Genomic DNA, 26134 nt, shown 5'->3' on the forward strand with positions numbered 1-26134 from the left:
TCAGTGATCTCATTCTTCCATCTGCCTTTCGTACAAGTAGTTGTTGAACCGCACAGGATGTGTGTTGTGACTGTTCCCAGTGAATGATGGCCGTTCCTGTAATCGAACAATAATGGGGTCTCTGCAGGTCTTTTGCAGGTGTTTCTGTATATAGCTAGGATAGTTTTTAGGATTGTGATTTCCCTGTACAGGGGGTTTCACTCTTATGCGCTAACCCTTAGACAGCAGACTTCTTCAAATAAGTAGCGAAACAGATATACAATATGAGTTACAAAGTTAAATTTGGGAGCGCCAAACATCTCAAAGAAGGCTGACTTTGCTGAAAGGTGTGTGTGTCTAAATGGCATTGACTGTTCCCGTAAGTAGTGATAATCAAGCCAGAATACTTTCAGGATACGCAAAATGTACACTGAAGGAAAAAAAATCGCAACACCAAGAAGGAGTTGTGCGACATATATGACAGTTGGTAGGCGTTTTTCTACATCTTGAAACTGATTTCTATTCAAATTTTGCGCCAGTCGCATAAGAGTGGTTTAGTAGCGCCTCTATGAGAACGGACATCAGGTTCGCGTTAAATACGCTCTGTAACGGTCGTAAGCCTTAGTTACGTTTGAGATTGGATGTGGCGAGTTGATTTTAGTCAAGAATGCCATTAAGGCGACAAAGATGCCATTACGAACACTCAGTGAGTTGGAACGAGGTCGTGTAATAGGGCTACGACAAGCTGGATGTTCTTGCTGTCATACTGCAGAAATGTTGTTGTTGTTGTGGTCTTCAGTCCTGCGACTGGTTTGATGCAGCTCTCCATGCTACTCTATCCTGTGCAAGCTTCTTCATCTCCCAATACCTACTGCAACCTATATCCTTCTGAATCTGCTTATTGTATTCATCTCTTGGTCTCCCTCTAAGATTTTTACCCTCCACGCTGCCCTCCAATGCTAAATTGGTGATCTCCTGATGCCTCAGAACATGTCCTACCAACCGGTCCCTTCTTCTAGTCAAGTTGTGCCACAAACTCCTCTTTTCCCCAATTCTATTCAATACCTCCTCATTAGTTAAGTGATCTACCCATCTAATCTTCAGCATTCTTCTGTAGCACCACATTTCGAAAGCTTCTATTCTCTTCTTGTCCAAACTATTTATCGTCCATGTTTCACTTCCATACATGGCTACACTCCATACAAATACTTTCAGAAACGGCTTCCCGATTCTTAAATCTATACTCGATGTTAACAAATTTCTCTTCTTCAGAAACGCTTTCTTTGTCATTGCCAGTCTACATCTTATATCCTCTCTACTTTGACCATCATCAGTTATTTTGCTCCCCAAATAGCAAAACTCCTTTACTACTTTCTCATTTACTAATTTAATTCCCTCAGCGTCACCCGACTTAATTCAACTACAGGAATGTAGCCACTGCACGTGATTGCTGGTAGCGGTGGTCACGAGAATATACAGTCCCAAGAGGACGCTCCGGATGGCCACATGGCACTACCGAGAGGAAAGACCATCGTGTTCGGCGTACGGCTTGACGCATCGTACTGCATCTACAGCAGCAATTCGAGCAGCAGTTCGCACCAAAGTGACACAACGAAGTATTACATATCGGTTAGATCAAGGACAGCTCCGAGCCAGATGCCCTGTAGCCTGCACTCCACTGACCCCACATCACTGCCAATTCAGTTGTGTCAAGCGAGAGCTCATTGGAGGGCAGGGTGGAGGTTTGTTGTGTTTTTTCTGCCTATGCTTAGTTCTGCCTCGTTGCCAGTGAAGGTCACGCGTTGGTTAAAAGGAGACCACCTGAGGGCCTGCAACCAACCTGTGTGCGAGTTAGACATGCTGGACCTACACCTGGAGTTACAGTGTGGAATGCGATTTCGTACGACAGGAGAAGCACGCTCCTGGTTAGCCCATGCATCCTGATGGAAAATTTTTACGTCAACCTCGTGATTCGACCTGTTGTGCTGCCATTCATGAACAGCACTCCAGGAGGTGTTTTCCAACAGGATAACGCTCACCCACATACCGCTGTTGTAAGCTAACATACTCTGCAAGGTGTCGACTTGTTGCGTTGACCTGCTCGATCACCGCATCTGCCTCCAATCGAGCATATATGGGACACATCGGATGACAACTCCAGCGTCATCCACAAACAGCATTATCCGTCCCTGTACTGACCAACAAAGTGCAACAGGCATGGAACTCCGTCACACAAACTTACATCCGGCACCAGTACAACACGATGCTTCTATGTTTGCATGCTTGAATTCAACACTGTGGTGTTTACACTGGTTATTAATGCCCAAGCATTTCACATTTCCAGAGTCTCATCCCGTGCTTGCATTAATCAGTGCTCTTACAATGATAATCACTTAAATATTTCATCTAGACAAATTTATTCCCGAAATTTCATTATTCTACATTAATTATTTTTTGGATTTCCTATTTTTTCCCGTCAGTATATAACTGCAATGCTCTAGAATACAATTCTAAAACCCCATCTGATTCGTAAATTGAATAAAAATAGTCACATTCACATACATTTTCATAAATTCAGCGCCTATTTGTATAGCTAATACTTCTATATTGCACAGAGTATATTAGTTTGTAATGGCAAAGAACTACATTGCACATGTGTTAGGTTTCTTTTATAGCGTCCTCAATCATGCAATCATAGATTTGGTATGCGAAAGTAGTTAAATAATCTGAGTGAGAATCTATATCATGACTTTCATTCCTACGTAGGTTCACAATAGTGGGTGAGATTACGTATCACAATGTTTCTGAACCACTGCATTTTTCCACGTACACTTACAGCTAAAGAATGAAACCGACGAGGCAAATTCAGGTATTATTTTACATGTTAAAAATTTAAAATAAATGCGTGTCAGTAAACGGTGATAACTGAGGTGTCCGAGCACGTCGTCATCTTACAAAGTTACCACACAAAATTTCTGATAGCTGTGTAAAAAAAATTTACATGACATGCTATGAAACCACGCGCGAAAGACAACAAAGAAAGGTAGCGTTCATAGTAATCGATGAAAACACATTCTATCTGGTGAGATCGAATTAGGAGTTGCCTATATGTTAGGCAGCCCGCATCACTCTTGTGCACGTTGTGTGCACCGATATCCCCTGATATCTTGGTAGTCTCCGTAATGCCTAGTGTGTGCTAATGTGCCTTTTGAACGTCTGTCTGTATAAAGCAGCTGTCTGCATTGTATCTTTGAATAGCACATTTAGGGCCACTATTTCCTGTGGCGCCTTGTCCTCTAATAGACCTATTTAGATTCGAAATTTCTGTACGTTTTTACTATTTATTGGGAGGAGGTCAGAGGGTTCAGGCTACGTTAGAAAAAAAAAATCAGCGTGACGGGGTGGATGTTTGGGCGGTGATACTCGTATCCATAGGTTTGGTGATTACATGTTTGCGGTGTGGTGCTTTGACTACTGGGATAGTTAAGGTGGTAGTGCGAAGTCTTTTATAGGAATTCGTTCGGGACGTGGGCTGGAAGCTCTCATACTCGGAGAACGGTTAGGTAGATGATTTGACGAACATCCGAGTAGTATGGCCAACGGCCACAGAGCGTGAGCCGTTCTTTTTTGTCGTTGATTTACTCTTAGCAGGGAAACGAAACTGATCTGGTCTGCTGAATGCATGGTCGACGTGTCTATATGCATAGTGTTGGGTTCTGCACTTCAGTCCGAAAACTAGTCTGATGCAGCTGTCTACGTTAATCTATCCTGTGCAACCCTCTTCACCTCTGCAGAACAATTACAGCCTCCATCCATTTGAATCTGCTTGCGGAACCCATGCTTTAGTCTCCCTCTATAATTTTACCCCATCCTCACCCCCCCCCCCCCCACCTCCCCCGGCACACACACACACACACACACACACACACACACACACACACACACACCCTTTCCTTAATTACCGACCTGAAGATATCTTGATGCGCACAATGTGTTCTATCACCCGGTCCCTGCCTGCCGGAGTGGCCGAGCGGTTCTAGGCGCTACAGTCTGGAACCGCAAGACCTTACGGTCGCAGGTTCGAATCCTGCAACGGACATGGATGTGTGTGATGTCCTTAGGTTAGTTAGGTTTAAGTAGTTCTAAGTTAAGTCCCATAAAGCTCAGAGCCATTTTGAATCCAGTCCCTTGTTTTATTCACATTGTGCCTTAAATTTATTTTTTCCGCAAATGAGTTCAGTACTCCTCATTAGTGATGAGATCTACCCATCTAATATTCAGTAGTCTATTCTTCTGTCGCACCACATCGTGAAAGCTAGTTTCCATTGTCTTCTTGTCTGAACTGCTTATCGTCCACGATTCACTTACATACAAGGCTACTGGCCAGAGAAATACCACTAGAAAACCATTCCAAACGCGTCAGTTAATATTCGATGTTAGCATATTTCTCTTCCTCGGATATTCTTTTGTTACTTTTACCTGTCTGCATTTTATGTCACCTCTAATTCGGCCATAATCAATTATTTCGCTGTTTGAAATAGCAAAACTCATCGACTCTTTTAGTCTCATTTAATAATCAAATTCCCTCAGCATCGCCTGACTTAATATGACTACATTCCATCGCCTTGTTCTACTTCCGCTGCCATTCAGTTTTAAACTTTTAACTCCTTCTCCCAGAAATTTAGTTCCATTTCGACGTTTCTTCTTAGTTTCGTTTACTTCTTGTTCTAAGTACACAACGAATAACTTCTTGGATATGCTACGATCCTGTATCACTCCTTTCTCAACTGTTGCATCCTTATCATGCCTTTCCATTGTTATAAGTGCAATATGGTTCTGTACAAATATTTTATCCCTTGAACATCCATAATTTCTAGGAGCTTTTTCCAGTCAGCATTGTCAACAGCTTTCTCTGAATCTACAAAAGCTATAAATGTTTGCATGTGCCTATGTATCTAGAGAAACCCAAGCTGATCTTCCCCGAGCTCAACTTCTGTCTTTTAAGACAAGTAGCAGAGTTGGTATTGCCTTGCGTATGCCTGTATAACTAAAGAAACATAAACTGGTCTATCCCGAGGCCAGATTCTGCATCTTTCCATCCTACTATAAATAATTTCGTGTTAATATTTTGCACTCGCGACTTATTAAACAGGTGGTTCTGTAACATGCGTACCTGTCAGCACCTGTCTTTTTTGGAACTAGAATTATTACACTCTTCTTGAAGTATGAAGGTATTTTGCCTGTCTCATACATTTTCCGTACCATGTGGAATAGTTTTGTCGCGGTATCTCTTTGCAAGAAAAAAAAAATGGTCACTGCACAGTCATCTGTGAAAATTGCAGAGCCCAGAAAGAACGTCACGAATGAATCTAAACCTGGAGGCCGTATAAGAGTGCAGACTGATGGCGTGCAAATACAGTCAGTAATAGTCTCTGCTGTGTCATTGGGAAAGTCAGTGATTTTCTAGACAGAAATAGTGAGGAATAGTAAAATAAATGGGAACGTGAAAGCAAATGCCAATATGTCTCGTCAACGTCACAGGCCGCAATGTCACCATGTGGCTGCATTCAGACCTGGAGATTTTGAGTTGGATAGAGGATGTTGTTACAACATTCACATTTGAGCAGAATCATTGGACAGAAGAAGAGCGCATGCAGCGACAGGCGGGTTCTGGACCACGCTGCGTAACACTGCGCTAAATTGACGCTGAGATGCTGCAACGGGTGTATTTACCTTTTTTCGATGCTACTTGTTGTGGTTGGACGCCAAGCAACTCAAAGCGTCGGATTCTGTTGTTCAAATTCTTAAGCGTCCGACACTACTATGGACACGAGAAAACCACAATTGGACTGACAAAACGTAGCGTTTTGGGATGAGTCCTTATATTACCTTGAAACGTGGTTGTTAGCCTCGTTTCGTTATTGCGATACAGCTATTTCGTGCACCCGTTTACTGACGTTTGGCATTTCCAAAATGCGCGCGACAGTCGATCTTATGATAACGCTATCCTGGATCAGTGTCAACATGAAATGATCGTCTCGTCTCTTTCCGTCTGGCGCATAAGTTATGCAGTCAGGCTTTATTTACCTCATCAAAAGCATGCCAGACAAGCGAGTGCAACAGTCGTTATACATCATTCAAACAACTGATAACAACATCCGTGTACAAGCCGAATGAGCAGTAGTTTTGACCACATATTGAAATGGGACCGCTTCACAATGGGGGAAACAAATTAGAACTGCAGATAATGTGACTACTTTTTTTGAAGGGTCGCCTAACTAAGAACAGTTGCAGGACAAAATGGTTCTGAGATTCAAACCAAGTCTGAATTTAATAAGTTATTTATTTACTCTAGGATCTCGACACGTACCACATTGAAGTGACAGAGAATAAGTTTCAATAAAATGAATGTAAAGTCATAAAATTGACTCAGAATGTTTTCCAAAACAACGAGCAGAAAGCCACCTAAAACACTGAAACACCAAGCTCTCTAGCTCAATTTAATCAACAATGTCCCGCTAACAATGTGGGAGGATACCTTTGTTTACGTGGAAGACTTGGGAAACGCTACAAGGTTTCTTAAGTTGTGCAGCTCGTAAAGTAAACGAGTCCAAGGCCACAAAATATTATAATTACTCAGGCAACATGAGTTGCGTAGCAAATCCTGCAGATTTTCAGCTGCTCAAAAATAGGATAGCGCTAACGTGAAATACTACACACTTGGCAAACGTGCGCAACACCGCCTGTATCGCCATCGGATAAAGGTCGACCTAATCGGCGTCAGCAAGCCTGCGCCCCACTCGACACCAGGACATGAAGTCTCTCTCCATTCACTGCAGAGAAATGATCCGCGTCTAAACCTAATTCCCCACTTTTTACAAAACTCCGCCTTAAAGGGGTAACTCAGTCCTACTGCCAATGTGACCATCGAAACGGTGTTTTATTTGCGTGAATGCAGAAATTTCCAATTCTTAGCTTACAGGACGTATTTTAACATGCAAGAGGTGGTATCAGCTGATAACCATATGCCACTCATTGGTCGATCCCTTGGCGCCAATACAGTGGGTAAGATGCATTTCATTGGGGAACCATATCTGGAGTGTGGAGCTACGAATTTTCTCATGTAGTGACTCCACAGCAGACTGTCTTCCAAGGAGAAAACCGCATTTGCCGACAAAGCGCAGAGCAAACCTTGCGTAAACTGCGGTGCCCTGAGGACTCACGTCCCTTCTCTAGCGTCTCTGTGACTGACCTCCTGTCATTAGACAGGACGACAGGACGAATACCTGTGGCCGCTCGCTTCCAACAGAAAATGTGGAGCCTTCTTCCTGAGCTAGTAACCCAGGTACTCTCTTCAAAAGCAGCCAGGAAATAAGCAGAAAAATAGACAAATATTGCACAGCGATATGTGACTCTCAAGTCAGACGGGATAAATAAATTAATTAATCCTGTAGGGCGTACACAATATTGTTCTCTTCATTTACCAAAATATATTTCTTTCAAATTAGCGACTCCTGTGAGGATTCTAAATTAGTTCAGCAAAATAAATAAATTACTTTCTGCAGCGTTTTGAAACTTTAATTATCGACTACCTGTAAATATAAACATACTTGGTTTTGAACTTCTTACAAAGTCATCTTCACACGGCTCTTACAGACTTTCTTGCTTTCCTGCTGGAGCCTCCTTTTGTAGTCGTTAACGATTTTGCGTAGTGTGTATATTCCTGAACCATGCATACGCCGTGTGTTCCGAAATTCCCACGCTTTGGCACATCTACAATATGAGTGCTGTTAAATTTCAGAAAACTGCTCTAACACTCACCATACTACGTTTTAAAGTAGCACACACGTTCAACAATTGCAAAACATGGCCCAAATTCACATAAGTAACAAAAATATTTTCCTGGATTCAGCAGCACTTATATAGTGCACGTGCCAAAATGTTTTAAAAGTGTCGCACAGAAACACACTCTACTGAAAAAAAAAAAAACTACAAAACGAAGCCCCGGAAGAGATACTAGAAATCTGCTACAGCCATCTGGAAACGGATTTCTAAGAAATCCGAAATCGGTAAACTTTCTTAAAGAATGCTTGTTGCTGTTTGTCGCTTCAACCATGTAATTATACTGCTGCCACGTTTCTTACAATGTCTGTTTTTAACAAGATAGGTTACAGCAACTGTTCAAAGGACGACCGCTGGTCTCAGAGTGAGCTCTACAATAGTATGATAGAATGGCTCGATTGCTCGCATACTTTGTTTCAGGGGTCCAGGGGTCTAATTTCTGCACCCGCCTGCTCCCCCCCCCCCTCCCCCTCACCCCACTGCAACCTTGAGTATGTGCATTTCAAGGGCCAGTTGATAGTGCTTAACTGCTTGTTGATGAATCTTCTCCTACCTGCAACACCATATCTTCAATTGTACTGTGCTCACAGTTCTTTGTTGACATCTTGGTCAGCTCTCTTTAGCTTGAAGGACGTTCTCTTCTACCAATGACGGTAAATTTCTTTCAATTACGATAACACTTCTTATGGAACTTTCCTTTGTTCTTTGGTATGTCTTTCTAGGCGAAACATTTAACGCATGTCTACAAGTTTCTCTAACGAGCAGCAGTCCATATTCAAGAATAAGAGTCATGAACTGTGGTAAATGATGGATGATTAGCTCCATTGAGATTATTTTACAGACGATTGAATTTTGACTGTCGACCCAGCAACCATAAATATTTTACGAACACAAGTCTCATAGTCATTAATCATTCAACACGTCATGTGGCTTAAAATACTCATTTCTGACCATTTATTTCTTTCATCCTCGAGAAAATCAGCTGAACATTACAGTTTTCCGGGTGCTGTTAAATAACTTATAAATGTCTTCAAACCTCGTGTGAAAAAAAAATTGAGTTGCATACTACTCTGATCGGCTAAAGGCACTGTTAGAATCTTACTAGTAGCAACTCCTTTTTAAATTCTGTGTTAAGCCCATGTTAATAAATGGAAAATGTAACGATTGTTGTTCCTACGAAAGTAAATTAAAATTTGATGCAAACGTCAAACGTGCATTATTATTAAATGAAAAAAAATGCAGTTATAATACAATGAGGTCACAAAAGTCGCGGCATAGCGATACGCACATATACAGATGGCGGTATTACCACGCACACGTTGGGCCGAGCAGTCATTTGTGCTCAGGTGATCCGCGTAAAAGTTTTCCGGCGTGAGTATGCTCACACGACGGAAATTAACAGGCTTGGAACGCGGAATGGTAGCTGGAACTAGACGCATGGAACATTCCATTATGAAAATCGCTAGGGAATTCGATTTTCCGACGCCCACAGATCAAGAGCGTGCTTAGAATACCACATTTCAGGCTTTACCTCTCGCCACGGACGACGCAGTGACCGACGGCCTTCACTTAACGACCGACAGCAGCGGCTTTTGGGTAGGGTTGTCAGGGCCAACAAATAAGCAACACTGCGTTAAGTAACCGCAGAAATCAATAAGGAACGTTCGACGAACGTATCCGTTAGGACAGCTCGTAGAAATTTGGCGTTAATGGGCTATGACAGCAGACGGCCGACGCGAGTGCCTTTGCAAATGATGTCGGCTGCAGCGCCTCTCTTGAGCTCGTGATCAAATCGATTGGACCCTAGACTATTGGAAAATCATGGCCTGGTCAGGTGAGTCCCGATTTCAGTTGGTAAGAGCTGATGGTAGGGTTCGCGTGTGGCGGAAATCTTAGGAAGCCGTGGACCCAGGGTGTCAACAAGTCACTGTGGCTCCATAGTAGTGTCTGCTGTGACTACATGAAATGGACTGAATAATCTGATTCAGCTGAACCGATGATTGACTGGGAGACCATTTATAGCCATTCCTGGACTTCATGTTCCCAAACAACGATTGAATTTTTATGAATGACAATGCAATATGTCATCAGGCAACCATTGGTCACGACTGGTTTGAAGAAAACTGTGGGACAATTTAAGTGAATAATTTGGCCATTCAGATCGCCCAACATGAATCCCATCGAACACTTATAGGACATAACCCAGAGGTCAGTTCGTGCACAAAATCCTGCACCGGCAACACTTTCGCAGCTACGGACGGCTATAGCGGCTGCATGGTTCAATATTTCTGCAGGGGACTTCTCTCGACTTGATGATTCCATGCCACGCCGAGTTGCTGCACTACGCCGGACAAAAGAAGGTCGTATACCGCATTAAGAGGTACCCCATGACTTTTGTGACCTCAGTGTACTGTTTAATGGTTAGAAACAAAAGTAAATAAATATTATTTTCTAGATATGTTTCATATTTTGTACCAAATTTTGAAGTATTTTGAATATTCGCATTTTCGTGCTATTAGTAAATAAAAATTAGATCATGTTATATTTTTTAAACAGCTGATGAAGTATTTCTGTAATAACATCTCCAGTTTTTAATAAAGAAAGTATTTAATTAAAACAAGAAAAGCTTCCAGTGAGATTCGAAACGGCAACTCCACGATTACAAAACTTTCACGTCACCCACTTTACTGTCAGCGATTACGTTAAAATATGAGGAAAAGTTTCAGTACTCGAAAATCTTGTAATAGCCAAAGTCGATTTTTTTTAATTGAGGTCCGAGTACTGAGCTTCAAACTGTATCTATGAAGAAAATTGAAGAGGGCCAGTCTGTATGGTCCCTTTTAAGTTTTCGTCCCTCTATCGTCTGTATACGGGGTGCCACAAAAAACGTATACACTATGTTACAGCTCAAACTGCAGTTTTTTTTTTTTTCGTTTTCAAGTGCGACGGCTTGAAAAATGGCTGAAGCCAGGCTGAACCTTCAACAAAGAAAGTTCATTCTGAAGTGCTACTGGAAGACTGAGAACACAAGTGAAGTGCAGACAGTTCAGAATGAGGCTTCAACGAGATCCACCGACGTGACTTACAACTGTCTGTCTGCGAGATAAGTTTGTGGAAGAAGGAACTGCCCAGAATGCATACAACAACCACACCGGACGATCACGATCATCCACCGGCACCACAACACAAAGTGAGGTCTTCGGAAAGCTTGAACAATCACGTAAAAGTCTGTGTGACAAGCGGTTCGTGAGACAGGAGTTACAAAAACGAGCGTGCACTGCGTTTTGAAACGTGTCCAACGGAAAAGTGTTATTCCTAGATTACTCGATGCTCTGAATGAGGATGATCATCGCGACGTAAGGGCCTACCTTGACGAACGACAGATGAAAAGGACAGACAGACAATACCGAGTACTGAACATCTTTTTTAGGCGCAGGTCAACAGTATGTACGAATTTTACAGAAGGCATTACTCTGTACTGTCTGTGATAATGATATTTATTATGTTACCTGTTTCGGTCTTAAACCATCTTCAACGCCAGAAAACATGTGTGACATGCGTTAAATCTGCGATAAGTTTTCTGCCGTTGAAGATGGTTTAAGACCGAAACAGGTAGCAGAACACATATCATTATCACAGGCAACACAGTGTAATGCATTTTGTAAAATACTGCCTACGCTCCAGACTCACCAGACTGGACACCTATGGATTTTCTTTCTATGGGAGAATATGACGCACAATGTTTATAGTATAAGACCAGTTACAGTTAATGAATTGAAAGCAGCCATTGTTAACAGCTGTTTCTGGACCACCGTGGCCAACAACTAAACACTTTTGACAAATGGATGGTATTCTTCATTTGTTCACATTATTAGTCTGTGAGTGTTGAAACTCTTACGTATCTTAACAAATATTAACATTAAGTCAGAAAAACAATGTACACATTTTTCGGGACACCCTGCAGCTTGGGTCCTAATAGTTCGGGCACCCTGCAAAATTTCTTTCCACCCAACATTCAGAAAAAAATGATAATTGCATTTCCAGATTGCTCGCCAGAATTGCTAGTCACGAAATCAATAAGATAGTGTTTTCTTAAGATGAAGTCATTCTTGAGGACCTATGCATCCCGCAGAGTTTGAAACGACTGCATGTCACATTAGAAACCCATACTGTTTTAAATTTATGAACTTGCCGTCGCTCTCATCGAAGAAGCAATACAAGCACAGAATATGGTACGAAAGTAGCGACGAACAAGCAGCAGTGCATTGTACGGAATTCCCTAACACTGACTTAAGACCTTCAAAAAACGAACCCGTAACGATATTGAATTCTGAAAGGACGCCTATCGTACTGAATAAACACATTTCGTTCAGTAATTTGTTGGTTTCTTTGTACAATAAAAAAAGAGATGCTGGCCGTCATGGCCGAGCGGTTCTAGGCGCTTCAGTCCGGAACAGCGCTGCTACTACGGTCGCAAGTTCGAATCCTGCGCCTCGTGATGACTGGGTGTTGTGTGATGTCCTTAGGTTAGTTAGGTTTAAGTAGTTCTAAGTTCTAGGGGACTGATGACCATAGATGTTAAGTCCCATAGTGCTCAGAGCCATTTGAACCATCGAATCCTGCCTCGGGCATGGATGTGTGTGATGTCCTTAGGTTAGTTAGGTTTAAGTAGTTCTAATTATAGGGGATTGATGACCTCCGATGTTAAGTCCCATAGTGCTTAGAGCCATTTAATTTGAAAAACAGAGATAATGGCCGGCTGTGGACTCACCTCCTTCCGGTACTCGCTGAGCATGTAGGGGAGTTCTCTAATGGCCGCCTCGACGCCGACATCGACGAAGGCGACGACCCAGTCACGCAGTCGGTGCAACTCGGCTGTGACGATTTCTGGCATCCTGATGTAGGCGTCTTCTGGCGTCCAGAGTGTTTTCCAAGCCGACTCATTTGTTGGCGCCGTCTGGAAATAGAAACAAATCAGATGAGTCTTCTCCTGCATCAGATGAGTCTTCTCCCGCATCATGGTTCAGAAGGATCTTACGAGCCGATTAAGGCAAACGTCTGATACCGCTTTGCCTCGTCATAACCAAACTGTCACGTTTCAACCTAACCTAAATCTCGGGCTACGCTACAGAAAAGTCTGTCACCACAACCTACATTCCAAAAATTATAGACGCAACAAAAAGATGGTCATTGTGGTGATCTCTTCCTGTTTGCACATGTATGACGCCACACATCAAGTTATTATTGGATCACGGGAGAAGCCGACGTCAAACATCGACAGGATCAGCTAACCCTCTCGATCCAACCATCCAGAGCTGGTTTTTCTCGTATTTTTCCTTATTCTCTTCTTTCAGATAGGGTAGGAGACATTTAACAGAAGATTGTTTTTAAATGGTTTGCATGCATTTCATTCAAGACATCAGTTTAAAAATTGAAGTATTTTGATACCACTTGCAGACAACGGAAGATTTTTGTGAGACCAAGGTGACACACTCAAAAATGCAACATCATATAGTAATTTTATGAAGGTGGGGACTTATAACTTAATTCGTTGCCCGTTGGCTTGAAAAACAGGGAGGTAAGCGAAACCTATAAAGAACGCACGAGATAGTTTAATGATACTGAGTCTGGCACAACAACCACTGCTAATATGGCTCTTAGGCAGTATCGCTCGGTCGTTTTGGTAAATATTAGACTAGTTCCAAAAAGTTACAGAAAACAACCAGTTTGAAGTACGGTAACACACAGTATAAAGTCTACATAGTCCACAATCAAACGAGTATCCTCCAGTAGGTTAAAAGACGACTATGGTGACAAGAAGAGCATCCGGTCACAAATTTTCAGAAATATATAATTATGAAATCATGAAACATCTGAACAATGGCTGGAAGAAGCAGAAGAATGTTCGTCTCTGTCTGCATAACAGAAACAACCTACGGTATTTTGTGCTGCTCTGTAAATTGCACAAGGTACGCACAAAATAACTTGGCCCCATACCACCGCAGATGCTGTGATGAGAGAAGGAACAATGGCAGTGGTGGATGTTATGTTGCAAACGACCAACACGATGTAGGGGAGGTGCGCTTGACAGCTGATATCTCTGCACAGACGTGAAGGATGGTTATAATTAAACTTTCGCACTTGAGCCTGTTTAGACGGAAAACTATTTACCGTATGGGTTCCCAGCTTTATAGGAATGACGTTCAGACTGTGAACTGCAAGGTCTGCGTTGTTAGAAATGTTAGTGCTTGTCAGAAGTGTTAGTGTCATGACTTGCCGTTAGGCGCCGGTACTAGTACGGAGGCGTAGTGTTGAAACACAAGCATAATGTAGACTACATTACAGTAGACAGTCAACATGGATCTGGACAAGGTGAGCAGGGCATTACTCGTAAATCTGTTTTATCAAAACAGCATAAAGAGTGTTGCTCCTCTTCGCGAGTATCGATGCGTTGAAGGAAAACGGAGAGGTCATCTTTTTACACTGGGGTTGATCAACATGATTCCCCAAGTTAGAATTAACTGGCGATTTGAGAATTGCTCCTGGGAGAGGCCGACGTCCAATTGCGCCACAAATTGTTGAAGCAGTTATTGTTGCCATGGCTCAGAATGCCAGAGGCAATGTGCGATTTTTTTAACAGCGTACGGGCTGTGTCACGACATCTGAATATTCCATGGTTCACCGTTCGGAAAATACTGCGAACAATGGATCGCTGTATCCGTACAAATTTCCAGGTTGTCGTTGATGCAGATAGTGGTCATATTGAGCCACGTTTGTAACCTGGAACATGAACGTGGTAAGCAATTTACAAATGTTACCCTCTCACATGAAAATTTAAATGTGTATCTTTCAGTGGTTTACTCGTTATTTCTCTTCCGTATGTCCTTACCAATTTTTCCGCAAGTTGTCATTGTCCTACTATCATTTGTTTTTCATGGGGACCCTCTCAAATAGCGAAAGTTCAATTATAACCACCCTGTATATCTCACATAACTTGTAAGCTACAGTTAGCTAGTCTGCAAAAAGGTTATGTCATTTTATGGCCCACATCTCCACAAACATAGACATCCGAAGTCAATAATTTGTCACTCGAATAGTGAAAGACAACTAGCAGTGTAAACAAAATATCAACCATAACAAAACAAGATCGACCACCTGCTGCCAGGAGGAAATCTTATAAAAAAGGGGTAAAAAAGTGTAGCAAAGCAGAAGGCACTTACTACGATGCTGAGAATGCAAAATAAAGGGCGTTGGTTGACGTTGCGTTGGGAAGTACTTACACTATGTTTTCCCATTCCTATTTTTCCCTTTATTGTCATTTCATTCATCTCACCCAATATGGGTGCAGGTGGGCTGTTAGAGGTAAAATTCTCTGCTCTTCAGTCAAGAAACTTAAAAAAAATATAATGAGAAACAGAAAACAAATTTTGGGGGCTGTTTTTCTCTTTTAAATTAAAAATCAAAGACGGACAAATGTGTACATTTTAAAAACACCTCGCAGCAAGGTGAAAGTCTTCAGGTAGAACTACTGAAGCACTCTACTTTTAAAAACTGGAGTTACACAGAGTGGGAATTATAGTCGGAGGTGAGAGTATGTTCCATAGGGTTAAGAGATGAAGGTAGATAGGGCTGTCAAGTGGAAAAACTGTGGAGGTGATAGGTAAGAGCTGAGATGGATAGTGGTAAACACAGTCGGTGGGAAAGACAGAAGGTGAGGAGTACTTTGTTTTGTGGGTAGAGCAGTGGTTAGAAGAGGAAAAGGATAGGGATGTATGGAGAGGGAAAAGGAGAGAGGAGCCCTGATGTGGAATGGGATAGGCTGGGAAGCGTTTTAGTTGATAGAAAGGATGTATGTCGGGGCGGATCTCATTGTCTGGGAAAGGGCGTTGTTCGAAGTTGCCTTGGGATAGGAGATGGAGTGTGTGTAAGTGTAGCGACGGAGGGATGTGTTTGTGAAGGCGTGCCAGCATACCACGGTTGGTGATCAGAGGGGAAACAGTGGGGTGACTGGAAACTAATTTGCGGATGGTATAGGAGATGTGGAGGCGTTAGATTTGAGTGAGGAGAGGTGGAATTTGATGAGATGGTAGAGTGTCCATGTGAGGCAAGGTAAAACGGATGCAGAAAGCAAGACGGTGTGCATGGCGTTCGAGGATATGGCTGGACTTACAGAAATTTTGTGGGGCTGTGATTCATGCAACATTTGCATAGCAGAGAAGGGTCGGATCAGCCTTTTGTAAGTGCCGAGAATAGTGGAGGGATGGAATCCCCAAGTATGGCCTGTTAGTAGTTTGTCTATTGTGATCTTTCTGCTGGGGTTAGTAGGTGAAGTTTCCACGGTAGTTGCCAGTCGAGGCGTAGTCCAAGATATTCTAGGGTGTTAGTTAACTGGATGGGACAGTTGCAATTCCCCTTCCTTATCTATTATTTTTATTGAGTGAATGGAACATCTAGCAGTTCCTGCACCCTCTGAGGGTAAGGGTCATGGTGTGTGTGAAATGTAAATTTTGTTGGTAATTTGACTTCGTATTTTCAAAGAAAAATATGCCTTTCCCTCTAAAAAGAACACGTTCATTTTGTCAAAATCTGAGAAGCGATTCTACTTAATTTTGTATCTCCCAGGGCACTGTGTGAATCACCCCCGCGCTCTCTGCGAGTCGCCACCGGTATTACGTAGTCTTCCGCGCCATGGCACTGTACTTCGTGTATGTGCTTCCGCATGCCTGCGCGGGGTTTCTGGTTTAACTAGGCACTGAGGGCAGTTTTCCAAAGGCGGTAGTAGCCTGCGGTTTTAATCAGATTTCAAGTTACCCCTTTGCCTCTTCTGACAAAAGTTTAATGGCATTGCATGTAACCACACATGCTGATTATGAAGAGCTTTCCCTGCACCTATTGAACGTGAAGACTGCGGTACCATGCTGTGTAGTAAAGAGACAGAAGTGAGAATGTTGGAAGTGTGCAGGTTGGCAAGCCACAGACAACTGGGGTGGCCGCCCCTTAAGAACACTGGGATGGACTCGCCCAGTGCTCACGATTATAGACTGGTTAAAATTACTTGACAGTTGATACTTCAAGTGTTGTAACCGGTTCCCTTCAATCACAGCGCTCAATGTCACCTCTAACCGTTTGTCATTGCCAAACTGCCACAACAATAACTTTAATTCCAATCCCTTGTCCAGCTTTCTTTCTTGATGGTTTGAATCCTCAATCCTTGGTCCGGCCCTTATATTCCATATTTCACCACACATGATAACAGCATCAAAACACTCACACCCACCCACCCACACACACACACACACACACACACACACACACACACACACACACACACACGCACACGCACACACATACAACGATGCTAACGAAATATAAATGCTTCATAAACGGCACTAAACAAACACAATGGCTTCTTCTGCACAAGACGCGATTCTGCAAGCTGAATGTTTGGAGACTGTGAATTAATGGGGCACACGAAAAATAAATACAACAGCCTGTTGCAGTGTTAGGACACGGGGCGTAGTGTTAGAATATAAACCTGACCTGCAGGAGTTAGATGGTTCAGTTCTCATTACATGCAACTAAATTTTTTGTTTATCTAACACTAAGACTTTGATTACCATTTTTATTCAATTAATTGGTTTGAATGTAATTTCTTTGTTGCTAATACTTTGTCCCACCAGTTCCATCATCGTATTGTCTTTTATATTTGCTCTTATTTTTCTTCCTATCATTTTTTTCGTTTGGAATTCGTTAGCGTCGCCTATAATCTGCAACAAAATGCCGACGAGGATTGCTCATCTGTTGCTAACACGATAAGTCGTGTTGCCAGTGTTAGGATAGTTTCAGGTAACCGATGACACTATAGTTTGGTTTTATCGCTGTAACTTAAAGTTTGCTGCGGAAGATGGGTATGCAAACAAACATTATGATTTTTTCTGTCTTGAGTTTGCTAGTATAGTTTAGCCGTAAACACCATGATCAAAGCGATCGTTATTTTAATTCTGCCGTGGACTGTTGATCGTTTTCTCGGATACATCGCACATCATGAGGTTGCGGTTTGCCACAGCTCAGTCATTGGTCACTTAAAATCAGCTGCCAACAGAGCATCTCGCATCTTCGTCATACCCCGTGACGGCGTTTCCAACATTACTTCGCGTTACACATTAACAGCATTTGCGAAATGACCCGCCGTTTTTTTGTGTCACCCAAGACCGAGCGGTACCCGGCAGACGATGTAACAAAACTGTAGTAGCAAGTTACAGATTTCAACTATCAAGAAATTTTAATCGGACTATACATCGCGTTTCTGCGCTAGTGCTACCAAATTTTTCAGGAGCCTACAGAAAATTAATCGTCAGTAAGGAAGTTTCATGTTTTCTATTGAGAATGGGAGTCACATGAACATCGGATGACCATTATTTGTTTGGACTGACTCAAAGTACATAACACAGAAGTCGAACTGAAAATATCTCTAGAAACTTCAGAAAAATGGCGTCTGGCGATGCTTAGGAAAACCATAGGGGACGTTTGCACAGTCTTTTCTCAGGAATCATTCTTGCTACAGAGCTACTGATAATGATTACACAAGGAACAGAGGTATCTTGTAAAACAAAAAGAAAACTGTATCTGTCAATCCAAAACAGTTCTGATGTTGATGCTGTAGCACATTACAAGAAATACTGCAAAATATTAAAAACTGTAATACGAGCATTAAAGCAAATATTTTACAAGGAAAAGATAGACATATAAGGTAACAAAATAAAGACAATATGGGATACAGTGAAGGAGGAGACCGGTAGAACCAGACATGAAGAGGGACAAATAGCATTAAGAGTAAATGATACGTTGGTGACAGATGTGTATCGTGTTGCAGAACTTTTTAACAAACATTTTATAACTGTACTGAAAAGATGGGGTTGTCAGATTGTGTAGATGCTGCTTTGGAATTCTTGAGACCGGACATTTCAAGTAACTTCCACAATATGAGTTTGATCCTTACTACCTAAGCAGAAGTAAGTCCATCATAAAATTTTTAAAATCAAAAACATCTAGTGGATATGATGAAATATCGACAAAGATAATTAAAGAATATGATTCTGAGTTAAGTATCATATTAAGCTATCTGTGTAACCAGTCGTTTGTTAGTGGAATATTTCCTGAATGGTTGACATAAGCTGAAGTTAAGCCACTGTTTAAGAAGGGAGATAAAGAAATAGCATCAAATTTCCGTCCAATTTCACTTTTGCCAGCATTCTCAAAAATTTTTAAAAAAGGTAATGTACAATCGACTTTATAATCATCTTATCACAAATAACATACTATCAGAGTCTCAGTTCGGATTTCTAAAGGGTTCTGATATTGAGAAGGCTATCTACGCTTACAGTGAAAATGTACTTGATCCATTAGACAAAAAATTTCATGCAACTGGCATATTTTGTGATCTGTCAACGGTATTTGGCTGTGTAAATCACAATATCCTTTTAAGTATATTAGAATATTATGGTGTAACAGGAAATGCTGCAAAATGGTTCAAATCTTATATCTCTGGCAGGAAACAAAGGGTGTTATTAGGTAAGAGACATGTATTAAGCTATCAGGCATCATCCAACTGGGGACTAATTACATGTGGGATCCCATAAGGTTCCATCTTAGGGCCCTTACATTTTCTTGTGTTTATCAATGACTTTTCATCAGTAACATTACCAGATGCCGAGCTTGTTTTGTTTGCCGATGATACAAACATTGCAATAAATAGCAAATCAAGTGTAGTCTTAGAAAGATCGGCTGATAAAATATTTGTGGACATTAATCACTGGTTCCTAGCCAGTTCTTTGTCACTACACTTTGAAAAACACACTACATGCAGTTCAGAACTTTTAAGGCATGTCCCACGAGTATATGCCTAACATACAATGACAAGCAGAGAGAAGAAGTGGACAGTGTTAAATTCTTTGGGTTACAGCTAGATAATAAATTCAACTGGGAGGAGCACACCACAGAACTGCTGAAGTGTCTTAACAAATCTCTATTTGCAATGCGAATTGTGTCAGACATACGAGACATAAAAATGAAAAAGCTGTCATACTATGCTTACTTTCATTCCATAATGTCATCTGGGATTATTTTTTGGGGCAATTCATCAAGCGAGGCTTAAGTTTTCTGGGCACAAAAACGTGCAATAGGAGTGATATGTTGTGTCAACTCAAGAACATCCTGCAGAAGCCTGTTTAGGGAACTAGAGATACTAACTAAAGCTTCCCAATATATTTATTCCTTAATTAAATTTTTGTCATTAAAAATATATTACTTTTTCAAACCAACAGCTCAATTCATGGAATCAGTACTAGAAATAAGAATAATCTTCACAAGGATTTAAAGCCACTTAATCTTGTACAAAAAGGTGTGCATTATTCAGGAACACACATTTTCAATAACTTGCCAGCAGCTATAAAAAGCAGCTGATTTGTGTGTGTGTGTGTGTGTGTGTGTGTAACTACAATCTGACTTCTGCACCATTTCAGTGCAGTAATGTGTTCATTGTAAATAAATATTGTAGTAGTTCTGTTATATGTTTACTACCTTATAAATACAAAAACATTCTTTTTTTTATTTTAAATTTTGAGCGTTAAAGCTATCTAAGTAAATGAGTGTTTGTAAAATGATTCTTTCATACAGTGTTCATTAAAAAAAAGACGATCATTCCACTTGGGACCTGTGGAAGGTACATCAGTTTATTTGTTTCAGTTGTAAATATTTGTCATGTATTATTGTTTTTCTGACATGTTCTACATCCTGGAGAACCTCCTCACTATGGATCAATTGGAATGAGAGTAAATCTAATCTAATATAATCTAATGTAGCCACCTACTGAGGGGTCATATACACTTCACGGCACCTGATGAGCGTCAAGAATATATTTGTGTTTTTGAGCAAGGTGAGTAAATTTTGTTACTCAAATATCTGAGCTCCTACCTTTTATAACTGAGAATAGATATATGTATGTTCATTAACAGCAGATTATTATGCTTTACAAAGAACAAATGTATAATTTGAAAGCCAGAAAGTTACCGCTGTAGTTTCTAAACTAATTCAAACATGGCGACGGAGCATATTTGTGCAGTACTGTTGCAGCACGTTTATGCACTTTTTGCACTGACAGAGCAGAGATACCCCAGTTATCAACATTGATACCAGCAAGGTATCAGGCCCAGGGATACCAAGATTTTCGAGAATGTTTTAATTTCAAGTGCGAAGTCTGATAACAAATGACAAAAGATATATTTTGCGTGTGATATAGTGACAAATCAGCAGTTTCGGATGTTTCCCTTCACTTGTACTTTGAAACATTGCTTCTAACCAAAATTCATGATTCTAGATCAACGGAAGGTACCCTATAGGTTTTGATGACTGAGTTCTCGAGTATCAGAACACGTGACATAAATGGCCGTGTCTTCTGACTAAACTGACTGAGATGCTTAAAAGACTTACACCGCCAAGGGTCTATAAACCTTAATATGTGAGATAAATTTGGATACGTCTACCCGTTCCTGAGAAAATGGTTCACTAACAGTCGGGCAGACACACAGACAGACGAACAACAAAGCGGTTCTATAGGGGTTCCGTTTTTACAGACTGATGCATGGGACCCAAAAAATGAAGGTGCAGGAGGTTAAAGGGCCGAAATTGCTAAAAAAAGATATTTGAACCCTTTGAATCTCATGCATAAAAAATCAATTCCGTGAGAGCAAGGACTGACAGCAAGAAGCTGCCACAAGCAAGAACAAGGAAAAATGTGGATAAGCAAACTTCTGACGTTATCACTGCTCTTTTGCCCAAAAGTTACTCTCTATCCTCTCCTGTCTCCTTCCGTCCTCTTCAGGCCCACGTAATTTCCGCTTCCCTTTGCGTCATCTATCATCTTGTGTCCGTTCCTTCCTCCCAATCTCCTCTTGCAAATGATTCCTTTTTAAACTTCTGTTAGAAAGCACTCACCATCGCAACGATTGTCCCAACTGGTTCTTCCTCCTTTCTCTTATAACCATCAGTAGTCTGATGAAGAGCTTTAAAATTGCCTTTGTATTTAGTGCTTAAAACAATAAAAACAATAAAAAGAAATAAGGAATGGGTCCACTGTCTTGAATATAAAAGGTGGGTTCATGATGGCTGTGCTACAGAAAACACATTATCTTCGTCTAAATAAACTGCAATTCGGAGAACAGGCCTTTGATTAAAATTCGAACTTCTATATAGGCCATATTAAGCTAAGAGGTGGAGATTTTTCAAAAAATTTGTTTATTATCAATAATTTTTTTCTAATTTATCATGTTAATTAGTGTAAGTAAGCCTGTAATTTTGTTTCCTACCAATGAGACATATGTGACCAAAGTGGACGATTTTCTGTGTTAAGATGTAGTGTCACAGACGCAACACAGGGATGGCAGTTATCGCTGAAACAACCGATTTTCAGTTATATCAACTTTCTTCAGGCCAGTTTAACCTGATGGTTAAAACAGATCAAAATAACCGGTTTCCGAAATAACCGATTTCCCGTTTTTTGTTCCTGTTATTTTCTGAAATAAACGTAGAAATCAAACAACGAGTGAATAATTTTTACTGTCTCAATAAATCCCATAATGTTCCAGCATGTGCAAAAATAAATTAATTCTCTATTCAATGATTTTATCTTTCTGTTGATTGTAGGTCACAGAGAGAGAGTTATACTGTAAGGAAAGAAAAGATTTCATGCGCCAGTCACTGTAAATTGTGTGAGATTTTACCTTTGTAAACATGAAAGAGTTTCTGCTTGCTTCAAGATTTTCAAGGATGATTTGGAAGCTACCCTACGTTGTGAAAATATACGACGTATGTGCTTGCACGACACAACACGCAGAATGCTGTCTTGAGTGCATGGAAGTGATCGAAGCAGGGATGAGTTAGCCTGGTACATCCGCCGGGATGAGAGTGTTTGTTAAGCGAATTTCCACACTGTTTTAGGTAATTGCAGTTCTGGTTACACATCTCCGCCTGAGTAGAGAAATGCGCTCACAGTTAAAATACGAGTATGCGCTGAACAGAATTTACACGGCTCGGATAGATGGCATACATGACTTTCCTGCCTTGCAGTGGCGAGCAAAATTTGTCAACTAGCAATAATAGCACCTCGGATACATCTCATTCGTTACGATACTCCCACTGTGCAAAGGGACAGGACAGCCATCGGGTAACAGAACTGAAATAAAAATCGTAGCAAACTCGTGGGTGGCCAATCGTCTATCACTATCAGATCCTGTCACAGACATGACAAATGATGTATAAGTCAACCATAATTCCATTAAAAATTTACAGTCGTCTTTCACCACGCATAACACCAAAACCTGAGACACTCGAAATTTTCGGTTGTTTGTAACACCCGGTGTGGATGCGAGGCTAAAGTCTCAGCAAATTCAAGGAATTAGAGCCTCGGATAGATGTTGGTTCGGCATTCACGGATATGTAATGCTAGTATTGGGCTTCGTCGCAACTGGTAACTGAGAGAAGAGCCATATATGAGGCATGTAAATGCTGAGACCGTTTCTACGTAAAACTTGCCGACGCCGACGCATGGATTCATATCATCGCCTTCACGCAGGATACTGTTTTCATAAGTATCGAAAAAACGCATGAGTCAGTATTTATTGTGTGTCAGTTTGTCAGTGTGTCAAATGGATATAAGTGATTTACGTGTATTGCTAGTCTTTTATTGATCCAGGTCTTGTTACCTTTGACCAGATCCTGTTCGAATCTTAAAACATACCTTAGCACCATAATCAAAATGATAAACCGTAAAATTTATCATAACGAAGACTTTAAGACATTAGCAATTGACTAAGAAATAATTTAACGATTGAGTACATCTAAAAAGATTTCAAGTGAGTTATTGCGCGATAGTGAACTCAAATTTGAATTCCATAAAAAAGGCATTAATCTGAGAATAAGGTGATTCTGTCAGTACTGTCCATATATTTAATATAAACTGAACTCCCTCCGAACAGGCCTCTGAAGGCTCAACGGTACTGACCGACTGCCGTGTCATCCTCAGCCTAATGGTGTCACTGAATGTGGATATGGAGGGGCGTGTGGTCAGCACACCGCTCTCCCGGCCGTTGGCAATTTTTGTGACCAGAGCCGCTACTTCTCAAACAAGTAGCTCCTCAGTTTACCTCACAAGGTCTGAGTGCACCCCGCTTGCCAACAGCGCTAGGCAGACCGGACGGATATCCATCCAAGTGCTAGCCAAGCACAACAGCGCTTAATTCCGGTGATATCATGCCTGTAGCAAGGCCGTTGGCAAATTTGAGATAAATGTTCAAATTTATTGATAATTTTGCTGTTGGTGTGTGATAAGAAATATCCACTCAGGTGCTTTTGTACTAATGGGATATACAGGATGATCAGAAACAATCTTAAAAAGTTGTAAGGGTGTCGCAGAGTAAGAAAAAAATTATACGTTGATACATCGATAAGAAAATTCATCAAGGCAGTTGTAATCTTTAAACTCAAACCTTCAGTAAGCAAATTAAATTTCTTCACTGACATCTCCAGGAGAGAAAATTTCGTGGAATGAAATTTTCGCTGCAGGTTTAATTTTGCTGTTTAATACGAGATACTAATTAACAACGTATTACTCCCTCACGTTAACGCTTACGTATGAAAATACCCTTGATGGTTTTTAATAAACCAACTTCGTAAGTAATGATGGAAGTCAACCTGCAAATCTACTACCTTTACATATACAGGATGGTCAGAAACAGTCTGAAAAGCATGCAGGGGTGGCGCGGGGTAGGTTGTACTGAGATATAATTGTTAAGGAAAAAATTCGATACGTTGCGCCGTTTCCGAGTTAATTACACTACTGGCCATTAAAATTTCTACACCAAGAAGAAATGCAGATGATAAACGGGTATTCATTGGACAAACATATTATACTAGAACTGACATGTGATTACTTTTTCACGCAATTTGGGTGCATAGATCTTGAGAAATCAGTACCCAGAACAACCACCTCTGGCCGTAATAACGGCCTTGATACGCCTGAGCATTGAGTCAAACAGAGTTTGGATGGCGTCTACAGGTACAGCTGCCCATGCAGCTTCAACACGATACCACAGTTCATCAAGACTAGCGACTGGCGTATTGTGACGAGCCAGTTGCTCGGGCACCATTGACCAGATGTTTTCAATTGGTGAGAGATCTGGAGAATGTGCTGGCCAGGGCAGCAGTCGAACATTTTCTGTATCCAGAAAGGCACGTACATGACCTGCAACATGCGATCATGCATTATCCTGCTGAAATTTAGGGTTTCGCGGGGATCGAATGAAGGGAGGAGCCACGGGTCGTAACACATCTGAAATGTAACGTCCACTGTTCAAAGTGCCGTCAGTGCGAACAATAGGGGACTGAGACGTGTAACCAATGGCACCCCATACCATCATACCGGGTAATACGCCAGTATGGCGATGACGAATACACGCTTCCAATGTGCGTTCACAGCGATGTCGGCAAACACGGATGCGACCATCATGATGCTGTAAACAAAATCTGGATTCATCCGAAAAAATTACGTTTTGCCATTCGTGCACCCAAGTTCGCCGTTGAGTACACCATCGCAGGCGCTCCTGTCTATGATGCAGCGTCAAGGGTAACCGCAGCCATGGTCTCCGAGGTGATAGTCCATGCTGCTGCAAACGTCGTCGAACTGTTCGTGCCCGCATCTCGTGGTCGTGCGGTAGCGTTCTCGCTTCCCACGCCCGGGTTCCCGGGTTCGATTCCCGGCGGGGTCAGGGATTTTCTCTGCCTCGTGATGGCTGGGTGTTGTGTGATGTCCTTAGGTTAGTTAGGTTTAAGTAGATCTAAGTTCTAGGGGACTGATGACCGTAGATGTTAAGTCCCATAGTGCTCAGAGCCATTTGAACCATTTTTTTGAACTGTTCGTGCAGATGGTTGTTGTCTTGCAAACGTCCCCATCTGTTGACTCAGGGATCGAGACGTGGCTGCACGATCCGTTACAGCCATGCGGATAAGATGCCTGTCATCTCGACTGCTAGTGATACGAGGCCGTTGGGATCCAGCACGGCGTTCCGTATTTCCCTCCTGAACCCACCGATTCCATATTCTGCTAACAGTCATTGGATCTCGACCAACGCTAGCAGCAATGTCGCGATACGATAAACCGCAATCGCCATAGGCTACAATCCGACCTTTATCAAAGTCGGAAACGTGATGGTATGCATTTCTCCTCCTTATACGAGGCATCACAACAACGTTCACCAGGCAA

General features: G+C 41.6%; 1 protein-coding gene across 1 annotated transcript in view; it reads right to left on the reverse strand.

Moving 5' to 3' along the window:
• LOC126412415 (uncharacterized) overlaps positions 1 to 26134 on the reverse strand; it is a 51499-nt gene that overhangs the window by 15534 nt on the left and 9831 nt on the right. Inside the window, exon 3 of the mRNA XM_050082003.1 lies at positions 12593 to 12778. Within this exon, the coding sequence (XP_049937960.1) occupies positions 12593 to 12778 (186 nt within the window). The remainder of the gene's footprint in view (positions 1 to 12592; positions 12779 to 26134) is intronic.

This window comes from Schistocerca serialis, chromosome 7 (assembly GCF_023864345.2).
Source record: "Schistocerca serialis cubense isolate TAMUIC-IGC-003099 chromosome 7, iqSchSeri2.2, whole genome shotgun sequence".
Classification (NCBI taxonomy): Eukaryota; Metazoa; Arthropoda; class Insecta; order Orthoptera; family Acrididae; genus Schistocerca; species Schistocerca serialis.